The following is a 24,188-nucleotide window of genomic DNA, read 5'->3' on the forward strand; positions in this document are numbered from 1 at the left end:
GAGGGATCCTTTCCTGAGGAAGCAATTCAAATAAAACAAATAGAAGTTTCAAGCTTTAAGACCAGAAGGGACAATTTATGTGTTTATCCAAAACAACTGTCTGTGGGACTACTGGGTAATTTCAATTTCATACATGTAGGGACTGAGGCTGGAGAGGCCACTGCTGCACTCTCAGCCCCACCCACTGCAGAATCCCAGAGGTGTTTCTTTCTTGTTTTTCTGAAATGTTGTGGTCGTCTCATGTTGTTCTGTCCCCATGACATTTCAGAGGAAAGAGGAAGAGGAGAGGAAGCGAGGAGAAGAGCAGATTCGCCTCCAGGAAGAGCAGAGGGCAAGGGAGCTCTACTGGACCCTGAAGCAGGCTCAGCTGCATTGCCAAGCCAGTGAGAAAGAGGAGCGAGAGTGGGAAGAACAGTGTGAGTAGAGCTTGTGCCTCAGGCAGGGAGACCAGTCGTGCCTCCCCACCCACCTCCTCCCACTGCTGATTTGCTCAGTCGTCATTTCTGTTCACTCAGCCACCCCATCAGCCTTTACTCGGGCCCGGCTGTGTGCTCAGTCCTGCGAAGAATTTAGAGGGTAAGTTAGGCTTCATCCTTGAAGAGCTTACCTGCCTGTTGGGGATATTTCTTTTGTTGTTGTTGTTGTTCTTTTTTGAGACAGAGTCTTGCCCTGTCACCCAGGCTGGAGTGCAATGGTGGGATCTTGGCTCTCACTGCAAGTTCCGCCTCCCAGGTTCAAGTGATTCTCTTGCCTCAGCCTCCCGAGTAGCTGGGATTCCAGGCGCCCGCCACCATGCCCAGCTAATTTTCGTATTTTTAGCAGAGACGGAGTTTCACCAGTCTCTACTGGTGACCAGGCTGATCTCAAACTCCTGACCTCAGGTGATCTACCTACCTTGGCCTCCCAAAGTATTGGGATTACAAGCGTGAGCCACTGCGCCCGGCCAGGGATATTTCTTGTATTAAAAAAATAAAAGCCTAGCCTGGGCAGTATGAGACCTTGTCACTACAAAAAAATAAAAAGTATTAGCTGGGTATGGTGGTGGCATGCACCTGTAGTCCTGGCTACTCGGGAGGCTGAGGTGGGAGGATTGCTTGAGCCCAGGAGGTCGAGGCTGCAGTGAGCCATGATTGTGCCACAGCACTGCAGCCTGGGTAACAGGGTGTGACCTTGTCTCATATTCTACCTTTACTGAGTTGCCAATAATTTCCTGGCTCTGTGCTAAGCCCTGGGGATCCAGGGATGAGGAATCACAGTCCTCATCCCGTAGAAACTCATCAAGAAGAGCAGCAGACAGATACATAGACTAAGGGCTTGGAGGGAGGATGTGGCACATACAACGTGGTTGTCCTAGTGGGTCTCCAGAAGGGGTGTCATGAAGTGAGGCTTGCTGGTGACACAGGAATAAGCAAGTCAAAAAGACTGGGAAGGGGACTTAGGTGGAGGCTCCAGCATGGGCAAAGGCTTGGTGACAAAGGAACATGTCATGCCTAGGAAATGTAGGGTGGTGAGAGTTTGGGGAGTGTCAGGTTGGTAAGAAGTTAGGTGGGAAAGGGGAGGTGGAGCTAAGTTTGGAGGGCGGTGCTTACGTGCCTGGGAGTTGTTTTATTTGGGTATGGTCAGACATGCAGGCCCAGAAATGAGGCTTGTAAAGGAAGACGTTTTTACTCACAGGTCCCTAGAGACAGGAGACACGGCAGGCCATGCATGGCCACGTGGGGAAGCCCCAGGGTGGGTCAGGAGGCAGAGGGAGTGGGGGAAAACATGGGCAAAAACATGGGCAAGAGTGTTTATTGTGATTTCCTGGGGAAAGGTAAGGAGAGGCAGGCTAGGCAGGCCTAGGATTGGCCAGTGTAAATAACTAAAGTGAGCTCTTAGGTGTAGGGGCTATCTCTAGTTTTGCATCATTTGGCTGTGGGGTGATTAAGGCAGGGAGACAGTGGCTCAGAATGTGAAAGCCCAACAAGGGAGGTAGTTGTGGGATGGGCTTCCGATTGAATGGTTTGCATACGAAGGCGCACTTGCAGGCAAGCCCTTTACTGTCCCTAGGAATTGGCTATTCCTGGGAGGGGCAATCTCTCCAGAATCAAAAAGTCCTCAGATGTCAAAAAATCAGAAAATACAGAAAATGAAAAGGCATGATTAATACATGTGGACAGTGGGAAACTCCCAAAGGCGAGTGACATGATCTGGCAGGGTTTTGGGAAGAGAGCAAGGAGGCTGTTGTGATGGTACACTTGAGTGATGATTGCAACTGGGGCCATACGGGGAGAGCAGAGATGTGAGGTGTCTTCCACTGGCCAGCCTTCTGGTCCTATCTTATGCCAGATTCATTAAATAGACTTGAAAATGGAGATACAACTTACATACCATAAAATTTAGCCTTTTAAAGTGTACAATTTAGTGGTTTTTGGTATGCTCAAAAAGTTGTGCAATCATTGCCACTATATAATTCCAGAATATTTCTACCACTTCAAAAAGAAACTCTGTATCGATTAGCAGTTACTCCTCCCCCCACCATATCCCTGGAAGTTACTCATCAATTTCTGTCTCTAGATTTGCCTATGATGGACATTTTATATAAATAGCATCATACATTATGTGGCTTTTGATGTCTGACTTCACTTAGCGCAATGTTTTCAAGGTCCATTTATGTTGTAGCAGATATCATTCCTTCCTTCCGTTTTATGGTTAATAATATTCTAATGTATGCATATACCACATTGTTGTTCATCCACTTAACAGTTGATGAACATTTGGGTTGTTTTCACTTTTTGGCTATTTTGAATAATGTTGCTATGAACATTCGTGTACAAGTTTTTGTGTGACCATATATTTTCAGTTCTCTTGAGTATTACCTATATGCCTAGGAGTGGAATGTATCTTAGTCTTCTATTTCTATAACTGAGTATCTGAGACTGAGTGACTTACAAAGAAAATAAATTTATTTCTTATGGTTCTGGAGGCTGGGAAGTCCGAGGTTGAGGGGCTGCATCTGGTAAGGGCCTTCTTGCTAGTGGCGACTTTTCAGAGTCCTGAGGCAGTGGAGGGCATCACATGGAGATGGAAGGTACACTAACAGCCAAAATGACTTTCTTATTTTTTTTTCCAAGTCGGAATCTTGCTCTGTCACCCAGATGGAGTGCAGTGGCATGATCTCAACTCACTGCAACCTCTCTCTCCCAGGCTCAAGTGATTCTCCTGCCTCGGCCTCCCTAGTAGCTGGGATTACAGGTAGGTGCCACCACACCTGGTTAATTTATGTAATTTTAGTAGAGACAGGGTTTCATCATGTTGGTCAGGCTGGTCTGGAACTCCTGACCTCAGGTGATCCACCTGCCTCGGCCTCCCTAAAGTGCTGGGATTACAAGTGTAAGCCACCATGCCTGGCCCAAACCAGCTTTTATACAGGCCTGCTCTCCTGATAGCTAACCAACTCCCATGATAACCCATTAACCCATTAATACATTAATCCATGAAAGGATTAATCCATTCTTGAAGGCAGAGTCCTCATGATCCAATCATCTCTTAAAGGTCTCACCTCTTAACTGCCACACTGTTTTCCAAAGTGACTGCACCATTTTATATCCTTACCAGCAATGTATGAGGGATCTAATTCCTCAGCATCCTTAACAACCCTTGTAATCTTTTGTGTTTTTTATTATGAAAGCCTTTCTAGTGTGTGTGAAGTGACATCTCATCGTGGTTTTGATTTGCATTTCCCTAATGACTAATGATGTTGAACATTTAAAAAATATGCTTTATGGCTGTTTATATATCATCTTTGGAGAAATGTCTATTCCAATTCTTTACCCATTTTTGAATTTTTGTTGTTGAGTTGCAAGAGTTCATTGTATATTTTGGATATTAATTTCTTATCAGAGATATGGTTTACAAATATTTTCTCCTATTCTTTGGGTTGTCTTTTCACTTTCTTGATAGTCCTTTGAAGCACAAAAAATTTTAATTTTGATGAAGTTCAGTTTATCCATTTTTTTGGTTGTTTATGATTTGTGTCTTATCTAAGAAACCATTGCCTAATCCAAGGAAGGTCACACTGGCTTACACCTCTCTTTGTTCTAAGAGATTTATAGTTCTAGCCCTTACATTTAGGTCTTTGATCCATTTTGAGTTAATTTTTGTGTGAGGTAGGGTTCCTACTTAATTTTTTTTCATATGGCCATCCAAGTTATCCAAGCACCATTTGTTGAAAAGACTATTCTTTCTCCATTGGATGGTATTGGAACTCTTGTTGAAAATCAATTCACCAAAAATATGTCTGTTTCTGTACTCTCTGTCTCTCTCTCTCTCTTTTTTTTTTTGAGACGGGGTCTCACTCTGTCACCCAGGCTGGAGTACAGTAGTGTGATCTCAGCTCACTGCAACCTCTGCCCCATGGGCTCAAATGTCTATCCTCCCACTTCAGCCTCCTGAGTAGCCGGACCACAGGCATGCACCACCACGCCCAGGTTTTTTTTTTTTTTTTCCCGTATTTTTATTAGAGATAGGGTCTTGCCATGTTGCCCAGTCTGGTCTCGAACTCCTGAGCTCAGGCAATCTGCCTGCCTTGGCCTTCCTAAGTGCTGGCATTACAGGCGTCAGCCACCGTGCCTGGCCTGTTTCTGTACTCTCAATTCTGTTCCATTGATTTATATGTCTGTTTCTTATGCCAGTATGACATAGTCTTGATTACTGTAGCTTTGTTGTACATTTTGAAATTGGGCAGTATGAGACCTCCATGTTTGTTCTTCTTTTTCACGATTATTTTAGTTATTCTGAGTCCTTTGTATTTCCATTTCCATTTTAGAATCAGCTTGTTAATTGTTGCAATAAAGGTAGCTGGAATTTTGATAGTGATTACATTAAATCTGTAGACCAATTTGGAGAATATTGCCATCTTAACAATATGCAGTCTTCCAATTCATGATCATAGAATGTCATTCCGTTTATCCAAGTCTTTAAAAATCTATTTATTTATTTATTTATTTTGAGACCAACTCTCGCTTTGTCGCACAGGCTGGAGTCCAGTGCTGCAATCTCAGCTCACTGCAAGCTCCGCCTCCTGGGTTCATGCCATTCTCCTGCCTCAGCCTCCCGAGTAGCTGGGACTACAGGCACCCACCACCATGTCCAGTTAATTTTTTTGCATTTTTAGTAGAGATTGGGTTTCACTGTGTTAGCCAGGATGGTCTTGATCTCCTGACCTCATGATCCGCCCGCCTCGGCCTGCCAAAGTGCTGGGATTACAGGCGTGAGCCACCATGCCCGGTGTAAAAATCGTTTTCAATAATATTTTATGGGTTTTGGTGTAGAAGCCTTGCCCTTGTTTTGCTGAGTTTATTCCTAATTGCATATTCTTTCTGATTCTATTGTAAATATAATAGTTTTCTTAGTTTCATTTTTGGGTTGTTTATTGCTAGTGCATAGAAATGCAATTGACTTTTGTATATTGATCTTGTATCCTGTAACCTTACTAACTTTGTTTATTAGCTGGAATGTATATTTTTGTGTATTTTTTATGATTTTCTACATACAGGATAATTTCATGTGCAGATACAGATAGTTCTTCCTTTCCAGTCTGGATTCCTTTTATTTTGTTTTCTTACCTAATTGCTGTGGCTAGAACTTCCAATACTATGTTGAATGGAAGTGGCAAAAGGCATCTCTCTCGTTTCTGATCTTAGAAGTAAATTTTTAGTCTTTCACTATTTTGTTTTGTTTTGTTTTTTTGAGACAAGATCTCACTTTGTCACTCAGGCTGGAGTGCAGTGGAATTATCTTAGCTCAGTGCAGCCTCAACTGCCTGGGCTCAAGTGATCCTCCTACCTCAGTCTCCTGAGTAGCAGGAACTATAGATGCACACCACCACATCTGGCTAATTTTTATATTTTTTTAGCGACGGGGTTTGGCCATGTTGCCCAGGCTGGTCTTAAACTCCTGAGCTCAAGAAGTCTGTCCACCTCGACCTCCCAAAGTTCTGGGATTACAGATATTAGCCACCATTTAATATGATGTTAGCTGTGGGTTTTCATACAGAACCTTGGGTTGAGGAAGTTCTATGCTTTCTTAGATTGTTGGGTGTTTTCATAATGAAAGGTGTTGGATTTTGTCAAATGCTTGTTCTGCATCTGTTGAGATGATCATATGTTTTTTGTTCTTTATTCTATTAACATGGTGCACACCATGGCTGAGTTTCATATACTGAGCTGGTCTCACATTCCTGGGATAAATCCCACTTCTTTATAGCATATAATCCTGTTTATATGTTGCTAGATTCCATTTGCTACTATTTTGTTGAGGATTTTTGCATCTGTATTCATAAGGGATATTGGTCTGCAGTTTTATTTTCTTTGATGTTTTTGTCTGGTTGTGGTTTCAGGGTAATACTAGCACAAGCTTGGAAGCACAAGTTGGAAAATGTTCATTCCTCTTCTCTTTCTCATGATGAACTTGTAAAGAGGAATTAATTTTCCTTGAAACATTTAGTATAACTCACTAGTGAAGACATCTTAGGCCTCGGGTTTCTTTGTGGGAAATTTTTTTGATTACGAATTTAGTCTCTTCACTTGTTATGAACCTTTTTCTCTTGAATAAATGCTTCTTGAATTCCTGTAAGCCTTTGGTTAATTTCTAACAATCTGAGAAAGCTGGTTCTGAGGATTTTTCAGTGTTTTCATTGTTTTATGGTGGAGAGGATTTTCAGAGGTCCTTAATTCACCTTTTCCACTGATACCTTTTTAAGTTGACATATAATTAGTTTGGTGCCAGTCCTAAAACACCCAGAACTTCTGGGACAAATTTGGGGCCATAACTGGGCAGTTGGGAAGATGGATGGGTGGAAAGTATTTAATTTTATGTTGAATCTTTTTTTATTCCAAGTGACCTAGCATGTAATCAAATGCTGGAAAAGGAATAAACCAAACAGAATCTAAAAAAATATTAAAATTTAAAATTTAATTTTTATTTTGTACAATTTTTGCACCATGAGGCAGTTGCAAATTTTAAGACACCAGTGTTCCTTTTGCTTCTCAGCATTGATGTCCTCAGTCAGATTTTCCTAGGTCTCTTGGGCCCTGGCAGACAGAAGGCTGTGTGCCCAGGCCCAGAGCAGAGATTATCCTGTATGCAGATGTCTCAGAGTAGCAATGCCAGCACGGTGCAGTGCAAACTTCATCTCTCAACCAGGCCTTCTGTTTCTCTCTTCTGGGGACTTACTGTTGTATTTACAAAAGAGCTTGAAAACTGGGCTGTCTTTGCTCTCCAAGCTCCCTTATGGCCGCTGTTTTCACACATGTTTATGCTGAAGCCCATCGGGTAAGGAAGGTGCGAGCAGCTGGCTCGGGTGAGGAGAGTGAGGGGCCCATGGTCCCTGGCCCCCTGAATCCTCCCCGCATCCTGTGGCTTCAGGGACCCCTCTGTGAAACCCTTTGGGCTGTGTGTCATATATTTTCAACACTATTGCCCTGGCCTAGTGGCTGCCTTTAGCTTGAGAACTTTTTTTCTATTAGGGACAGTTCCCTTCCTACCTGAGTGACCGCTGCACTCAGAAGCTCTTTGAATCAATGGAAGCCTAAGAGATTGTGCTATCCACATAGAGCCAAATCTCAGGCCCACCCCAGCAGTGTAAGCAGGGGACAGACTCCTCTGTCCTCTCCTCCTGGAGCACCAGAGTGGCCAGTCCAGCCAGTTCTTCAATTTCTGCTTAATAGCATGTTCAGGGAGTAGTACTGTGTGGTTGGTATGTGGGAGGTGGAAAATGATTGGTTCCCTCTATTTGGAACAAGAATGGAATCACACTATGGAATGCCTGTGTATGCAGTTGAAATTACAGTGGGATTTTGCTTTTAAGTCTCAATTCCTTGTTACTTGGGTATTGGCGTGCCCTTGGGCTGGGGAGCGAAATGTGGGTGGGGTCTGTTTGTATTCAGGACCATGCCTCCTTTTCTCTGTTGACCACTTCCAGCCTTGGGACTTGTTTCACTGTTACTTCTTCCTTTCAGAGTTAGAATTATACAAATGCAACATTGTGGTCAAAGCTCATTTTTTATCTGGGGCAGGCTCCTAGGCGATGCCTCAGGGGCATATGCTCAGGAGAGAATATTCCCCTTGCTCATTGATAACGGCTGGGCAGCTGCTGTTGAACTGTTTCATGCCCATTCACACGTAGGTTGGAGTTGTTTTAAGAATTGCCAAATATTGCTAAAAACTGTGCCCTCACTAAATTCATCTGAATGCCCCAAACCCTGAGAGTTCACAAAGCCCTAGGACGTTCATTCTCATGAGCCAGGAACAGCCTCACAGCAGAGCATTGGCATTCCTATTGTATTGATAAGGAAATTCAGGCTCTGACTCAGTAGGGAGGTCGGGGCATCAGGCACAAATGAAGGCTTTTCTTTCTCCTTACTTTTGGCCTAGTGTTCTGGCCTGCAGGTTAGGTATTTTGAAAAGCAGCCTGTAGGAGGGATGTCTTTGGTCATCGGCCTCACAGGCCTCCAGTGGTCCATGCACAGGAAGTTCCTCATGGGTTCTGTCCTGTGGAAGTCTCTTAAACATACTGCTGGGCATTCCCAGGACTGCTGAGGGGTGGCTGAGGTTGCCGGAACACTACGCAGACATTACATTCTATAACAAGTTTGTTTGAAATGACAGAATAAAGGCAGATGGAGGCTCTGTCTTTACTGAAGCTCAGTGCTGGTGGTAGCTCAACATTGATCTTACTCACCGAACGTTTCCCAGCAATGCTTCCTCCTGCCGCTTGGGGGATATGCTTGTCATTCACACCCAGTAAGACTGAGGAGCAAAAGTATACGCTTGGCCTTGGGTATCCTTGGGTTCTGCATCTGCAGATTCACTCAACCTCTGACAGCAAATATTTGGAAAAAACCAAAAATAACATGACAATAAAAACAAGAACAAAAATACAGTATGGAAACTATTTACATAGCATTCATATTGTATTAAGTATGATAAGTAATTCAGAGCTGATTTAAAGTATATGGGAGGGTGTGCATAGGCTATACGCAAACACTACACCATTTTATAAAAGGGGCTCGAGCACTCACAAATTTTGGTATTCATGAGAGATGGGGAGTGGAGGAGGGGTTTCCTTGAACCAATCCCCTGAGGATGCCGAGGGACAACTGTACATCAGTTGAGCTCCTACTGTATGCCAACCATTATGTTAGACATATTTCCTCCCCTCAGAAATCTCAGCCTGGAAGAAGAGGCTTACATGCCCGAGTTACAGTTCAATAGGTAGATGTGCCAACATAGGTTTGTATAAAATACATGGGGAGGCTGGGCACAATGACTCATGCCTGTAATGCCACGACTTTGGGAGGTTGAGGCAGGCAGATCACCTGAGGTCAGGAGTTCGAGACCAGCCTGGCCAACATGGTGAAACTCCATCTGTACTAAAAATACAAAAATTAGCCAGGCGTGGCTGTGTGCACTTGCAATCCCAGCTACTCGGGAGGCTGAGGCAGGAGAATTGCTTGAGTCCGGGAGGTGGAGGTTGCGGTGAGCTGAGATTGTGCCATCGTACCCCAACCTGGGCAACAGAGCGAGACTCCATCTCAAAAATAAAATAAAATAAAATTAAAATAAAATGAAATGAAATGAAATGAAATGAAATATAAAATAAAATAAAATAAAATAAAAATGGGGAGAGAGTGAATCCCTTTCAGAAGGGAGAGCATTTGGAAAGGCTCTGCAGAGGAAATGGCATTTGGTTCAGAGAAAATGGGTGGGCAAAGAAGGTGGGACAGGGTGTCATAGCAGAGCAGAGCAAGGTCATTGTGTGCCATAGGTCATGGTACGTGTTGCAGTGTGGTGGCAGCCTGGGGTTCCAGTGATGAAAAATGAGGCTAGAAAGATAAGATGAGAAAGAGTTAAAAAAGAATTCATTCATTTAAATTCAGGACAAAAGAAGAGGCAGGTGGAAAGAGGAGGCAGAGCAAAGGTTTATACTGACAAAAAATCATGAACCATTACAAAGTGGTTACCAGAGGCTACTGCGGTGTGTGGGAAGGAGCACTGGACTGGGAGTCCTGTCCTAGCTCTGCCCACTTACTAGTGTGACCTTGAGCAAACTCTTGCTCAGTTGCTCAGTTTCCTCATTTGTAAAATGGGGTTAATCATGTTGAGCTGAGGCCTTTTGGGAGGGTGAAATGAGAGAGAGGAAGTAACAGTGCTTTGTAAGTTGTAAACGTCTGTGTTCATGAAGTGCTCTTCTTTTTTAGCTACACGATGGGGTGGAAAGTTAAGAGCAGGGCTGGTTTCCCATTAGGGATGGAGAATGGAAATCATCTGGCCCAGGAGCTGCTTGATTGCTCATTAATGTTCTGTGTGGCAGCTGAAAATGGGAAAGCCTCTGAAAAACAAAGAAGATGTGATAATTCAGGCCCCGTGGTTTTAGTTCCTCATCTTAGCCTTTCTTAAAGAATGATGAGTTAAACTCCAGAGCCTGTCATTCAAATCCAACAAAACCATTCTGCACTCAATTAATTTAATATGAAAGATATAGTGGGCCATTAATCTATGGGGGAGCAGCAGTTTTTGATAAAACACCCAAATTAAATTCTCCAAGTTAGAAAAAAAGGAAATTATCCCATTTAGTATCACTTGAATACCGTTAGTTATTCAGTTCAACAGAGAATTCAGTCAGTTATTCGGCAGAGCTCTGGCTTCTGAGACTCTGAATACATCAGGCAGAGAAATTCATTTCATAGTTTTTCAACTGTGAACTTGTAGGAGTGTGGAGTTAGATAACATCTAGTTGCCCAGAGATTTAGAGATGAGCTAGCCTGACTTGAGAAATGATATTATTTGTAAAAACTGGACATTTATCATTGCTGCAGTTACTAGGTTAGAAATGTAAGCAGGATTTTGGAGTCATCAGAGGGACTTGTGTTCACCTCTGACTCCTTGACCTGTGTCATTCTGGTTGTGGCGTTTAACCAACAATCTGCACACTGGTTGTCTCACTTCTTGCCAGGTTGTTGACAGAGCGCAGTGGGAAATGTGGGCTCAGGTCCAGCTTGGGGTCCAGTGATGTGGGTTCCATTCCCTTTCCTCTTAGAGTGTGCACCAGAGTCGGGGTCAGTGATACTAAACTGCTGTAGGCTTGAGACAGGTAGTGCCGGAAGGGGTTTGTAGGGGTAGAGTCTGGACTGGGAGTGGAGTGGACACAGCAGAAGTTTGGGCTGGGAGGACAGCTGAAGGAGAAGACAGACGAAAGGCTTTCTCTATCCCTTGATGGGATGGGACATCGTGCAGTTTCTCCTTGGACATAACTGGCTTGAAGCGCTCCTTAAACTCTAGGTAGCACATATTTTTGGTATTATAACTCGGAATAATGCTAGCCTGAGCTCCCATGTGGCCGATTCGTGTCCTGCTTAGGGTCATCTTTCCTCCTGAATTGCTCAGGAATCCCTGGGGGCTTTACGGTTCCCCAAGCTGAGTCATTACAACATTCATGGGGTGTGACGTGCTCTGGTCTTAAGGAACTCCTGCAGTGGCTCCTGGAGGCCACAGGGGGTCACTGTTGGCAGCCATCAGGCGTTGCTCGCAGGGTTCAGGACCACAGGAGTGGTTGGCTGCCGACCTCAGAAGCCTCAGATAAGGGTTGAGAGAGCCCTTTCTCTAGGCCCAAGTTTAGCTGTGGTCGAACTTTGCTTACCTCATCTTGAGTCCCAAGCCCATTCTTCCACCAAGGGACCATTGGCCCAGCAGGCCGAGTCACAAAAGGCCTGTGTGATTCCCTTCAGCATCTCGGCTGCCTGTTTTCCCTCCCCGGGGTCAGAAGCTTTTCCTACTCATACTTGTTTTTTCCATTCTCTGACAGGAGCCCCTGACTCCACACATCCCCTCCGCTCTCACCTCACTTCCCTACCCCCACCCAGGGACGGACTCTTTCTAAAGGCGCCATTTCAGCCTCTTTATCTCACAGCAAACACGACAATAACAGATAATATTTTATAAACCTAGCCCATGCCAGGGCTTTTCAAGCCTGCTATGTACTGTCCCATTTAAGTCTCAAAGCAGCTCAGTCAGGCCCCCACTTTATAGGCAAGGAAAGAAGGTGTAGATAAGGTAATTCAGGTTGCCCAAGATCACACAGAGCAGAATTTAAATACATCCACATTCACATACAATTCAAATCTTTACTGATGCCTTCCCCCATATTATAGGATTATTCATTAATTTTCAGGGACATCGTTCTGTTCACACAAGGGATTACTACAAATTAATGTTGCTTTGAAGCATGGAGTTTCTCTGCAGGATGTAACCGGATCATCTGAATTCTATAGGACACTGAGCTTTTTCCGTCTGGGCAGGGGAGTAGGGTGGGCCTGAGACCTCTGAGCTGACCCGGTTGGTCTGAGTTGGTGAACACGGCTGCACAGAGGCAGGTTTGTAGCTTGGTGGGAGTGTGGCGGAGCTACAGTGCAGAATGATGTGTGTGTGTGTGTGTGTGTGTGTGTGTGTGTGTGTGTTTGTGCTGGGGAAGGAGCCCACTGAGCTGAGAAAGTAAGGAAAGTAGGCAGGGCACTTCTCAGGGTCTTACCTGGCAGGCCAAGGTGTTTGTGTTTTATTCTGTGTGCAGTGGGAGCCACTGAAGGCTTTTGAGGAAGAAAGTGGTAAGATTAGAGCTGGGCTTTAGGAGAATGGGTTTAATCTTTGTGTGACAAATGGCTCAGGGCCCCACCTGTCTGAATTCCAAAAACCCAGCTCCCTAGTCTGCATATAATTTCCTTCTGCAACCTGCCTGCCTGTCTGTCACTGAATGTCACTGTCTCTCAGGGGCTGTAATCTTCCAAAAGTCATGGTCCTTGTAGGGCACGAGCTTCTAGTTTTTAGTTTGCAGTCAAATGTCTGCAAAGCCCATCCTGGGGCATCCTGACCTTATTGGAGCCTTTCGTCACAATACAAGGCAGGTATCATGGTGTTCTTAGGGTCTAGAACTTACAGACCTCCCTTTTGAGTTTCAGAAGCCACAACATATGGATGTCTTCTCAGGGCCACTTGGCAGACACAAGACCCTTCCTTGAAGAACACAAGAAGATGGAAGGCCAGAGGGAGGGGTGTCTTGGAGTCTTGTAACATAAGGAGTGACAAACCACTGAAACCTCAGTTTTCTCTCTGGAATGGCCTCTTCCCTTTTCTTTCACTGGAAAACTCTTATTGATCTTCCCACACCCAGTGAAATTATTTCCTGTGATGACTGCTGGCTCCCTAGCAGCATGCGAGGCTGCTGCTGCTCCTAAACTTTGACAGTCCTTCATTGGTCTCTTTTTTAAATGATGCTCACTACTTTCCTCATTATGCTAGAGATATTTGTTGGTCTTATTTTTCCAGCTTGCCTCTGAGTGCCTTGAAAGAAGGATTTCCTTCACTATTATCTCTGTATCCAACTCAGGGCCTAGTGCAGCGCTAAATACTTAATTGAGTTCCATCAGTCATACAAAAATATGTATCGCCTGCCGACCGTGTTCTTGGCACTAGAATACAGCAATGAATAGACCAAAGCAACCTCTCCACCTGCCCTTGTGGAGTTCACAGCCTAGTGGATATTCTGCATGGGACACCCATGGGGCCACTTCCATAAATACCTTCTGAGGGACAGACTTCATGCTGCCTTCCTCAGATCTGGGAGATGTTCTGTTTCCAGAAAGTGTTCTTTGACAACTTGTGAAGTAGAAATGCTTTCTTTCAGGAACAGGGCAACTGACCTTTATCCTGCAGCGCAGTTCTTGGTAGGTGCTTGCTATGCATGTGTTGAGTGGCATTGGAGTAGAAACAGACTAAGATTTTACTCTGAGAAGAGAAGGTGACCCACCGGCGCCGGGGCATTAGCCTGGTACAATTAGAAGAACAAAGCCAGCAAGAGTTTTTTTTTTTTTTTTTGCAAAATAGTTGGATTTTAGAGGCAGATAGGGGCCTGCCAAGATGCAATGAGACTACAAAATAATTGGTTTTAATTCCAGAATTTGCCTCTAATGGGTTTTGTTCCCTTTCCCGCATTTTCCTGGTCCCAGACCTCCCTTTTGAGATTTAGAAGCACAGGTATCTTTTCAAGGCCACTTAACTGAGACAGGACCCTTCTTTGAGGAGCACAAAAAGATGGAAGAGGTCGTGCATGGTGGTTCACTCTTATAACCCAGTACTTTGGGAAGGCCGAGGTGGGAGGATTGCTTTATCACAAGAGTTCAAGACCAGGCTGGGTAATATAGTGAAGCCCTGTCTCTACAAAAAATTTAAAAAATTAGCTGGGCATGGTGGCGCACACCTGTAGTCTCAGCTACTCAGGAGGCTGAGGTGGGAGGATTGCTTGAGCCTAGGAGGTCGAGGTTGCAGTGAGCTGTGATCACAGCACTGCACTCCAGCCTGGGTGACAGAACGAGACCTTATCTCAAGAAAATGAATATATATACATATATTAATATATGTATATGTGAATACAGAGGGCTAGAGAGCTGGGTGTCTTGGAGTCTTGTAAGCTGTTGGTGTTATCAAAAGATCCTCTTCCCCCTCCCTGCCCATACACTCACCTACCAGCTGTCAAGGTCATGGGAAACCAAGAAGGGGCTCCAGAGCTGGGACACTAGTGTTTCCAACAACTCATCTTGCAGTAGGAGGAAGGATGGTTCCTGGCCTGGTCCACTTACCCAGTTGGGCAAATTTTTGTCCTTCCTTGGGCCTCAGTTTCCACATGAATAACATGAGGAGGTTGGGCCAGATGGTCTTTAAAGGCTTCTTTGTTTTTTAGGAGGAAAGAGCTCTGGTGTCAGATACACAGGGTTTTAAATCGAAGGTAGCTGCTTAAGTGGTAGGGCCATGGGGTGGAAAGAACTGTGTGGGTTTTAGAGCCGGGCACACCTGGGTTTCTATCCAGGTTCTGCTCCTTACTAGCTGATTTACTTTGGGCAAGTTACTTAACCTCTCAGAGGCTGGTTTCCTCACCCGTAAAGCAGAAATAGTCATGTGCCCTCCCTGGGTGGTTGGGGGAAGTCCCTTAGATAATGCAGGGAAGGCACCAAACCCAGGGCTTGGCACTGTCAATGAGGGTGACGGTGGTGGTGTCTGGAGATGCTGGCCACTTTGACAGGTGAACTGAGTGGGCAGAGGATTTGAGGAGCTGCTCTGAGCAGGACACTCCCAGGAAGAAATACATAGGGAGATGGAAATTTCCACTCCAAAGTGGCTTGGCCATTCTGGAATGGCGTCACAGGAACAACTAGACAACCCTAAACTGTCAGGGTATCTTTACCTCTGTAGGGACAGGCTTGCCCTAGGGCTACTGCTAGGGCTGGGCGGGGCCTGCCTGTCATTCTGGGTTCTGAGCTTCCTTGCAGCCAGGTGAATCCTGAGATTCTTGGACTATTAGGTTGATGACTAAAAGTCATCGCGATGTTTTGCCACTATATTGCAATTTTGCAACAACCGAATACATCCTGTCCCAGCTGGTGCAGTGCACTGCCTGGGCTGCGGATCTGGGCTAACGCGCTGTCTTCCTGTTTCCAGTGCGCCGGTCAAAGGCGGCTGATGAGGAGAGGAGCCGCCGAGCCCAGCGCGCCCGAGACGAGTACCGACGCCACTCGCTCCGTGCTATCCAGAAGGGCACGGTCGCCGGCCTCAGCTCCATGTTCCGGGAGCTCGGCCAGAGCCATGAGCAGGAGGCAAGACTCTACCACCACCTCCCCGGCCCGGGTCCGCCGCAGCCCCTCGCCCTGCCGGTCAGGTGGGTCGAGGCTCCGCGTTGGCGTGGTTGGGGCAAGGGCCTTGGATTAGGGCATGGGACACCGGGGTCCCAGTCCCGGTTCTGCCCCAGATTTGCTGTGTAGTTTGGGGCTAGCATTTCCCCTCTGGACCTCAGCCCTAGTCTGGGGTAGGAGAGGGAGAGGGAGGAGAGGTGTGGGAGTTGGAGATTTGTAATAACTTTGGAGTTCTGGGAGCTTTGACCTTTTTTTTTTTTTTTTTTTTGAGACGGAGTCTTGCTCTGTCGCCCAGGCTGGAGTGCAGTGGCGCGATCTCGGCCCACTGCAAGCTCCGTCTCCCAGGTTCACGCCATTCTCCTGCCTCAGCCTCCCAGTAGCTGGGACTACAGGCGCCCGCCACCACGCCCGGCTAATTTTTTTGTATTTTTTGGTGGAGACAGGGTTTCGTCGTGTTAACTGGGATGGTCTCGATCTCCTGACCTCGTGATCCGCCCGCCTCGGCCTCCCAAAGTACTGGGATTACAGGCCTGAGCCATTGCGCCCCTACGAGCTTTGACCTTTTTAAGGTCAAGGATTCCTTTGAGAATCTGAAGAAAGCTGTGTACCTTCTTCCCCCTCAAATTTGCGATATAAAGACCTAGAATGTTTGCATACAATTTGAGACTCTAAGGGCCCCAGGCTAAGAACTTGTAATGAGCCCTCAGATGGGTGAAGCACGGCCGGGCAGCCTGGACACAGGGCTTGAGGACTCTCAGAGTCCCAGGCAAGCCGGTTTTTCTCTAATTGGAATAGTAGGTTTGCAGTTTAGCATGGTTGGATGCAGGCGGGTCCTCACACACATTTGTGTCCCCTAAGGGTTTGCAAGGGCACTTAGATGACTGTCTGAAATTGCCAGGACCAAAGGTTAAGAGGTTGCAGGGAGCCTCTCTTCTTTCTACCCGCCCCCACCTTAGGCCAGCCCCAAGGTTTGGCCTCTCTCAGCTTGGGTGCTCCCGTGCCCAGATCATTGCTGAACAACCACCGTCCCCAGGAGGGCCAGAGGCTGGGTGGTGAGCACCTGCCGGCTCCCGTAACCTCAGGTAATCTGCAGAAGAGTCCAGTCACCCCCAGATAATGAAGGGGTGTCTGAGTTTTGCTTTAATTGGGGTTTGGGATTACTCATAACTTTATTCTCCCTCTGCCTACCGTGTAGGGACAGTTGATGATGTCTTCATTTCTTCCATCCCACCTTCTCACCCTTTCCTTTCTTGTCAACTATAAGATTCCCAAACCAGAAGGTTTAAAAAGGTGTACTGAGAAATGGCTGACTCCCTGTCTCCCTCCGTCTACGCTGTTCCCCCGTCTTCCAGGGGTCACTACTGTTCTTAGTTTTTTATGTATCCGCTCACTTTGTTTTTGCAATTACCATCATGAAAGGCCTTATTCCTTTTTTTTTTTTTTTTGCAGAAACATTGGCATTTTGTGCATGGAGTTCTATACTTTGATTGCTTTCCCTCATTTAACGAGTTTTTAGAAGGCTTTTCATATCAATTCTTACATTATCTATTTAGGTTTTTTTTTTTTTTTTAACAGGTGCATAGTATTCTACTGCACAGTGTGTTGTAAATTATCTTTTTATTGTGTTGTCTTTTCCTTATTGATATCTAATAACTTCTTACATATTAGGGAAGAGGATTCTTTTGTCTGTGATAAACATTTTTTCTCAGTTTGGCACTTATTTTTTGATTTTCATGATGAAATTTTTTGTCATGCAGGAATTCTTGATTGTTACAGGGTCAAATTTTCTTGTATATTTTCTTTTTTTTTTTGAAACAGAATCTCACTCTGTCTCCCAGACTGGAGTGCAATGGTGCCATCTTGGGTCCCTGCAACCTCTGCCTCCCAGGTTCAAGTGATTCTCTTACCTCAGCCTCCTGAGTAGCTGGGATTACAGGCATGCGCCACCATGCCCGGCTAATTTTTGTATTTTTAGTAGAGACAGGGTTTTACCATATTGGTCAGGCTGGTCTCAAACTCCTGACCTCAGGTGACCCACTTGCCTTGGCCTCCCAAAGTGCTGGGATTACAGGTGTGAGCCACTGCTCCTGGCCTCTTTTATATTTTCTAAATTTGAGGGCATAGTTAGAAAAGCCTTCTCCCCATCTATGCCTTTTAAAACAAACCTAGAAATTTTCCCTCAGGCCCATTTGATGGAGCCACATGGTGGACCATGGTGCAGCCTGGCTCTGGGCTGGCTGTGTGCAGCCAATAGGGGAGCAGTGGCCTCACTCCCAAGTGAGCCTCAAAGGGGGCAAGCAGCTGTGCACACAGGGCAGCAGGCCCAGGCAGTGAGAAGGCCCTCCTACCAGCCTCTCTCCTGTGGTGACACCATGGGATGAGTCCCTATGGCCTCACTGCTCTCACCTCTCTGGTGCTTGCCAGCGCACCTCGTCTGTCTGTGCTGAGGGCAGATGCATGCCGCTGATGGGAGGAGAGGTTCAGATTCAGGAGTGAGGCTTTGGGCCAAGTGGCCTCCTAGAATACACATCTAGTATTTGTATGCTTTTTTTGTTTTGAGTTTTGAGTATTTATTATCCTTATTTTAATAAAATTTATTTAATTGTATATTTATTAGATTTAAATTTTTTTTAACAAAATTTGAGACCGAGTCTTGCTCTGTCACCCAGGCTGGAGTGCAGTGGCGGTCCGATCCTGGCTTACTGCAGTCTCTGCCTCCCAGGTTCAAGTGATTCTCCTGCGTCAGCCTCCCAAGTAGCTGGGATTACAGGTGCGCACCATCACACCTGGCTAATATTTTGTATTTTTAGTAGAGACAGGGTTTGACCATGTTGACCAGGCTGGTCTCGAACTCCTGACCTCAGGTGATCTGCCCACTTCAGCCTTCCAAAGTGCTGGGATTACAGGCATGAGTCACTGTGCCTGGCCTATTACATTTAACTTTTAATGATGGCTATGTTTAACTGGCTTAGAAAATTCCTGAAAATTTAACAGTCAGCTCTTGTGGACCAGTACACAAGCTGCTCACATATCTTTTTACCCAGGCCCTACTCTTTACTGCTGGTATGACTTTGGCTAGTAATTTCACTGCTAGAATCTATGCTAAGGAAATTATCTGCAAATTGGAAAAAGTGCAAAGATGATTATCATAGCATTATTAATAATGGCAAAAAGTCAGAAGCAATGTAATTGTTTAAAGTGAATTTTGGTTAAGTCAATTCATTGGAATGTTTTGTGGAACTGAAAGTGACTTCTTTGAAGGCTTTGTAACAGGGGAAAATGCCATAGATTAGCTGAAAAAGAAAAAAGAAGAAGTGCAAACTATCTAATTTATATAGAATGATCAAAATTTTAAGGTATATAAATGTAGCATTTATATTCTGGGGGAGTCAGATTCCCTGCTTAGAAACGAATTCAGATCGACTGCTTAGAAACAGAGGGACAAGAGTGTGTGAATTTATTTTTTGTTGTTATATATAACTTCCTATTGCCTTCTAAGGAAAGCGAGTCCTAGAAACTGGAGGAGTTTTTCCCCAGCGAGCACAGCTATTTTTTGGGGGATGCAAATGTGGAGGAAGAGGCTGGGTGAAGCAGGCTGCTCTGCACTGCTTAATGAAGAAGAAAGACATCTGAGAAGGAAGAGTGTGAGGACTGGGAACATAGGCCGGCTGGCTGTAGGGCTGTATAGGGTAAAGGGAAGTCCAGAGTGGCAGTGAGTGGGAAGACAGGGTGTGGAGGCCAACTCTACCGATGACGGCTGTAAGCTGTGCAATGTAATCTCACCCTCTGTCCTTCTGACATCTTTTCTCAAATCTATAGTGTCTGCTACTGTGTGTGTGCGTGCATGTGTGAGTGTATTCAGTTTAGGGTGAGTAAAGAAATGCCCTGTGGATTTATTCTGGGCTTGTAAGGAGGTACGCTGAGCACAGTGTCAAAGTGTGGGTACAGGGCAAATATGGAGACCACATGAGAGGACAGCTGACATTGATTTTATAAAAAACAAGGATAACCGTGAATTCTAAATGCCAGTACTATTAGGTGGATAACAACAACAAAATAAGAATTTACCAGGCTCCTGTCACTCAGTTGGAAATGGCGAAGAGGCTGTGGTTGTTCAAGGTGGGCTGTTGCCTTGTTCCTCAGATGCTGTATTATTATTATTATTATTATTATTATTATTATTATTATTATTATTATTATTATTTTGAGACAGAGTCTCACTCTGTTGCCCAGGCTGGAGTGCAGTGGCACGATCTCAGCTCACTGCCTCCTGGGTTCAAGCAATTCTTCTGCCTCAGCCTCTTGAGTAGCTGGGATTACAGGTGTCTCCCACCACGCCCGGCTAATTTTTGTATTTTTAGTAGAGATGGGGTTTCACCACAACTCTTGCGCTTTTGTGAGGCAGCACCAGGACAGTGAACAGAGAGAGAAACCAGAGAACCTCAATTTGCTCTAGAAATGGCTGAGATTCCCTGTCCAGAAAATAAAAAGTATGACACAGGAAATGGAGGCGGAAGGAAACAAAACAGCACGTTGGTAACTACGGATGGAATGGGTAAGGGACTGAAGGCATGGAGGGCAGGAGGAGGAGGGGCATGGGAAGAGTTTAGACGAGGGAGTAGACCAGGCCAGACTGGTCTCAACCTCTCAAAGTGCTGGGGTTACAGGTGTGAGCCACCGCGCCTGGCACAGATGCTGTACTTTTGTGCCATGATTTCATGCACCGTGGTGTTACTGCATTATACTTCACCACAGAGTTGTGGGTGCCTGTCACGTGTCGTGTGCTGCCGGCTCTTACTATGCTTTCAAGGTAGCCCGAGGGCAGTGGGGTCTCACTTCGCCCAGTCTGTGTACGCATCTGGGAACCGCAGTTCAGACACGAAAACAATGACGATCTTGGCTCACCTGTGAGAAAACTTTAAAACGTATCTACTCCCTCATCTGAACTCTTCCCGTGCCCCTCCTCCTGCCCTCCATACCTTCAGTCCCTCATCCATTCCATCCGTAGTAACCAATGTGCAGTTTTGTTTCCTTCTGCCTCCGTTTCCTCTGTCATATACTTTTTATTTTCTGGGCAGGGAATCTCAGCCATTTCCAGAGCAAATTGAGGTTCTCCAGTTTCTCTCTCTGTTCACTGTCCTGGTTGTGCCTTACAAAAGCACAGGAGTTGTGGCAAAGGCAGGCATCCCCTCAGAGGGCAGGGAGGGAGAGGTAAGGAGGGGTAAGACCCAGAATTCTTTCTGAGGGAGAGAAGGGGATGAGACACACTCAGTTACTTTCCATCAGGAGCCTCCTTCATCCATGCCGGTATTTATGCCCTGGCTATGCTCGAGGGAAAATGTGCCTTTTCTTTCCTTCAGACACCCCCTCCTAGCCTCTTTTCATTCCCACCTGTGTGGCTGTTTTTTGAAGCAATTGGTAACAGTTTTCTTTTAAATAAACAATAACAGGTGGTACATTATAATCTGCGAAATGCCTTCAAGTACTTGGGCTGTTTTAATCCTCTTTGTAGGCATGGATGTGGGCACTGTGCTTATTCATTCTCTCATGGCTCTCTCTTGCCCCTTCTTCCACCCCCCTTCCTCCTCCTCCTTTCCTTCCTTCCTTCCCCTCTTCTTTCCTCTCCCTCTGCCCTTTCTCCCTCCTTTATCTTCTGTCCTCCCCGCTTTCTTTCTCTTCAGCAGGACCTGGGAGCGCCCGCCGCGCCCAGTCTCCAGAGATGTCATCGTCCGCTGGTTTAAGGAGGAGCAGCTGCCTCGCCGAGCTGGCTTCGAGAGGAACACCAAGTTCATCGCCCCCTGGTTCCATGGTAGGACCATTTTTCTGGGCCCTGTGCCAGATGATTTCCACATCTTTGCCTCTCTCTGGGGTTGGGGAGGGATGCTGGAGGACTGTTATAATCAGGAGACAGAGGACCTTATGCAATCTCCATTCTGCCCCCGATATCTCCCAGTGGGAGTCCAGGAGGCTGCAGGCCCCAGGGATGCTGAACGGGCACTCCCGACTCTTCTGGGAAGGGATGACCATGGCTCTTGCCCACTGCTGTCACCTTGCGGCCTCCGTAACCATCAAGGGCTCCTCAGAGGCATCTTCTTTGTGGTCATAAGACAGTGAGCCCTGAGAGTTGCACGAGCTCCTGGTGTGCGGGACTCCTATCCCCAGATCCCCAGGCCACATCCTGTCACACTATAGGCTCTGGATACATGCTTGTTGATTAGATGACAGATGGCTGAATGAAGAGGTCAGCATCACCTAAACGTAGACTGTTAGGGCAGGGTGGCTCCCTGAAAGCCCCTCCTTGCCCACCTTGTTTCCAAAACTCTGGCCTTTTTTCTGTTCCTCAAACAAGCCGTCCTCTTTCCCATCTCAGACCCTTTGTGCTTGCCGTGGCTCTACTCATGTTTTCTGTTATTTAGCAGCTCTTTGCATGGCTGACACATTCTCATTTTCCATCTCAAACATCCCCTCCTCAGAGAGGCCTTTCCTGAACTCCTTACCTACAACAGCCTTCCCCAGTGTCCCTCAGCTCACCCTGCTCATTTCCTGGAGAGAGTGTGCCCAGTTGGTATTTATCAGATTTTCTTATTGTCTATCCTCCCACCTGAATGTGAGCCTGTGAGGTTAAGGACCTTGTTTGTTTTCCCCGTCCCTGGCTTAGTAAGTATCCACGGGAAGAATGGATGAGGGTGGGAAGAAAATGTCTGGGTTGGGATTAGATCCCAGGCTTTCCAGTTCCAAAGAACAGCCCTTGCTTCTCTGCATTGAAAATCTAGAGCCACACATGTGAGGGTCAGGCTAGCCTTCCCAGCCGGTCTTAGGCTTGGTGAGGTCAGGGACCTATGTCTTAGGCATCTCTGTATTCAACCCTCACCCCTGCCTCTCACCCAGGGACCAAGTACAGAAATACCTCCAAGACGAGCTCGTCACCTTCCCCTGTTGCCACTCCTGTTGAGCTCTCCAACCCAGTGAATAGCATCCATGTCATGTAGATCAGATTGGATATGCCTCGGTCACAAATGCTTCTTAAGTCTCAGTGACCCCCACCAGTCAAGGTTTATTTCTTACCCATGTTATGTGCCCTTTGGGAGTTGGTTACAGACTTTAGTCTGGGCCTCAGCCTGAAGGAGCTGCCTCTATTGAAAATGCTGATGGTCGGTCGGGTGCAGTGGCTCATGCCTGTAATCCTAGCACTTTGGGAGGCTGAGGCGGGAGGATCACTTGAGGTCAGGAGTTCGAAACCAGCCTGGGTAACGTGGTGAAACCTTGTCTCTACTAAAATATAAAAAAAATTAGCCAGGCATGGTGGCAGACCCATGTAATCCCAGGTACTCAGGAGGCTGAGGCAGGAGAATTGCTTGAATCTGGGAGGCAGAGGTTGCAGTGAGCCGAGATTGCAACATTGCACTCCAGCCTGGACAATAAGAGTGAGACTCTGTCTCAAAAAAAAAAAAAAAAAAAAAAAAAAAGAAAAAAGAAAACGGTGATGATCTCATGACAGAGGGAAATGAGAGACTTGGAGAACCACACATTGGCTCCTAAAGCTTTTGCAGGGCACTGACGTGAGGTTGTCACTCACATTCTGTTAGCCAGAGCCAATGTGGCGTCCACATTACAGTGGATAGTTTTGAAGGATAATCTAGTCTGTTGTGACCACCGTCCACTTTCAGACCTCTTTCTTCTCCCAGGTCACCACACATCTGGCAGAAGGTTGGACTGGCTCTTTAGGGCTCAGAGAGAAGACAGCACTCATGGCTGACTGAGCCATGTGTCCCTGGAGCTGTTGCTGGGGATTCTCTGCCTCTCCCTTCTGTCCCAGTTATGTGTCCCTGTAGCCCCGGTAGAGCTTCCATTTAAGTCACCACTGTGCTTTTTATTCAGACGTTACTATGGTCACGGAAGTGCAGCACTGCCAGGTGCTCCAACTGCCTTGGTAGCCAGTGGAGAAGGTACGACCGAGGTGCTCAAATTTATTTTTAGCTTTGTTTTCTTCTTTGACTTTTTTTTTTTAAGGTAACTTTTATGTTGTCACAGAACCAACAGAACCAAGATTTAATCTCATAATTTATGTAGCTAATTTCATGTTCTTCTGACAGTTCTACCATAAAGCGTGCAGAAAAGTTGCTGTTACACAGGCTGGAGCTATTTGGTGACAGAATTTTCATTGATCTGTGACAGAAGGAAAGAAAAAGGCTCACATATGGAGGGTGGCCAAGTAACTTTGCTTAGAAAGGATTGTGTCATATTCTAAGATTATATCCTTTCCTCAGTTTTAGTGTTAAAATGTCCTATCTTTTATGAATTGATGGTGATAGTAAGTCATGGTTAATTTTATATATTGCCTTTGCCTGAAAAAGCAAAAAGTTAGCAACCCAGGACCTCCCCCACCCCTGCTTTTTTTTTTTTTTTTTTTTTTCTCCAACTTGACTCACTCGTAAAATCCCGAAGTCTGGAACAGTGAGTGTGTTCCAACTT

General features: G+C 45.9%; 1 protein-coding gene across 1 annotated transcript in view; it reads left to right on the forward strand.

Moving 5' to 3' along the window:
- SH2D4B (SH2 domain containing 4B) overlaps positions 1-24,188 on the forward strand; it is a 74,814-nt gene that overhangs the window by 16,352 nt on the left and 34,274 nt on the right. Inside the window, exons 3-5 of the mRNA XM_026455773.1 lie at positions 269-416; positions 15,526-15,742; positions 21,398-21,525. Of these exons, the coding sequence (XP_026311558.1) occupies positions 269-416; positions 15,526-15,742; positions 21,398-21,525 (493 nt within the window). The remainder of the gene's footprint in view (positions 1-268; positions 417-15,525; positions 15,743-21,397; positions 21,526-24,188) is intronic.

This window comes from Piliocolobus tephrosceles, chromosome 9 (genome assembly GCF_002776525.5).
Source record: "Piliocolobus tephrosceles isolate RC106 chromosome 9, ASM277652v3, whole genome shotgun sequence".
NCBI lineage: Eukaryota > Metazoa > Chordata > Mammalia > Primates > Cercopithecidae > Piliocolobus > Piliocolobus tephrosceles.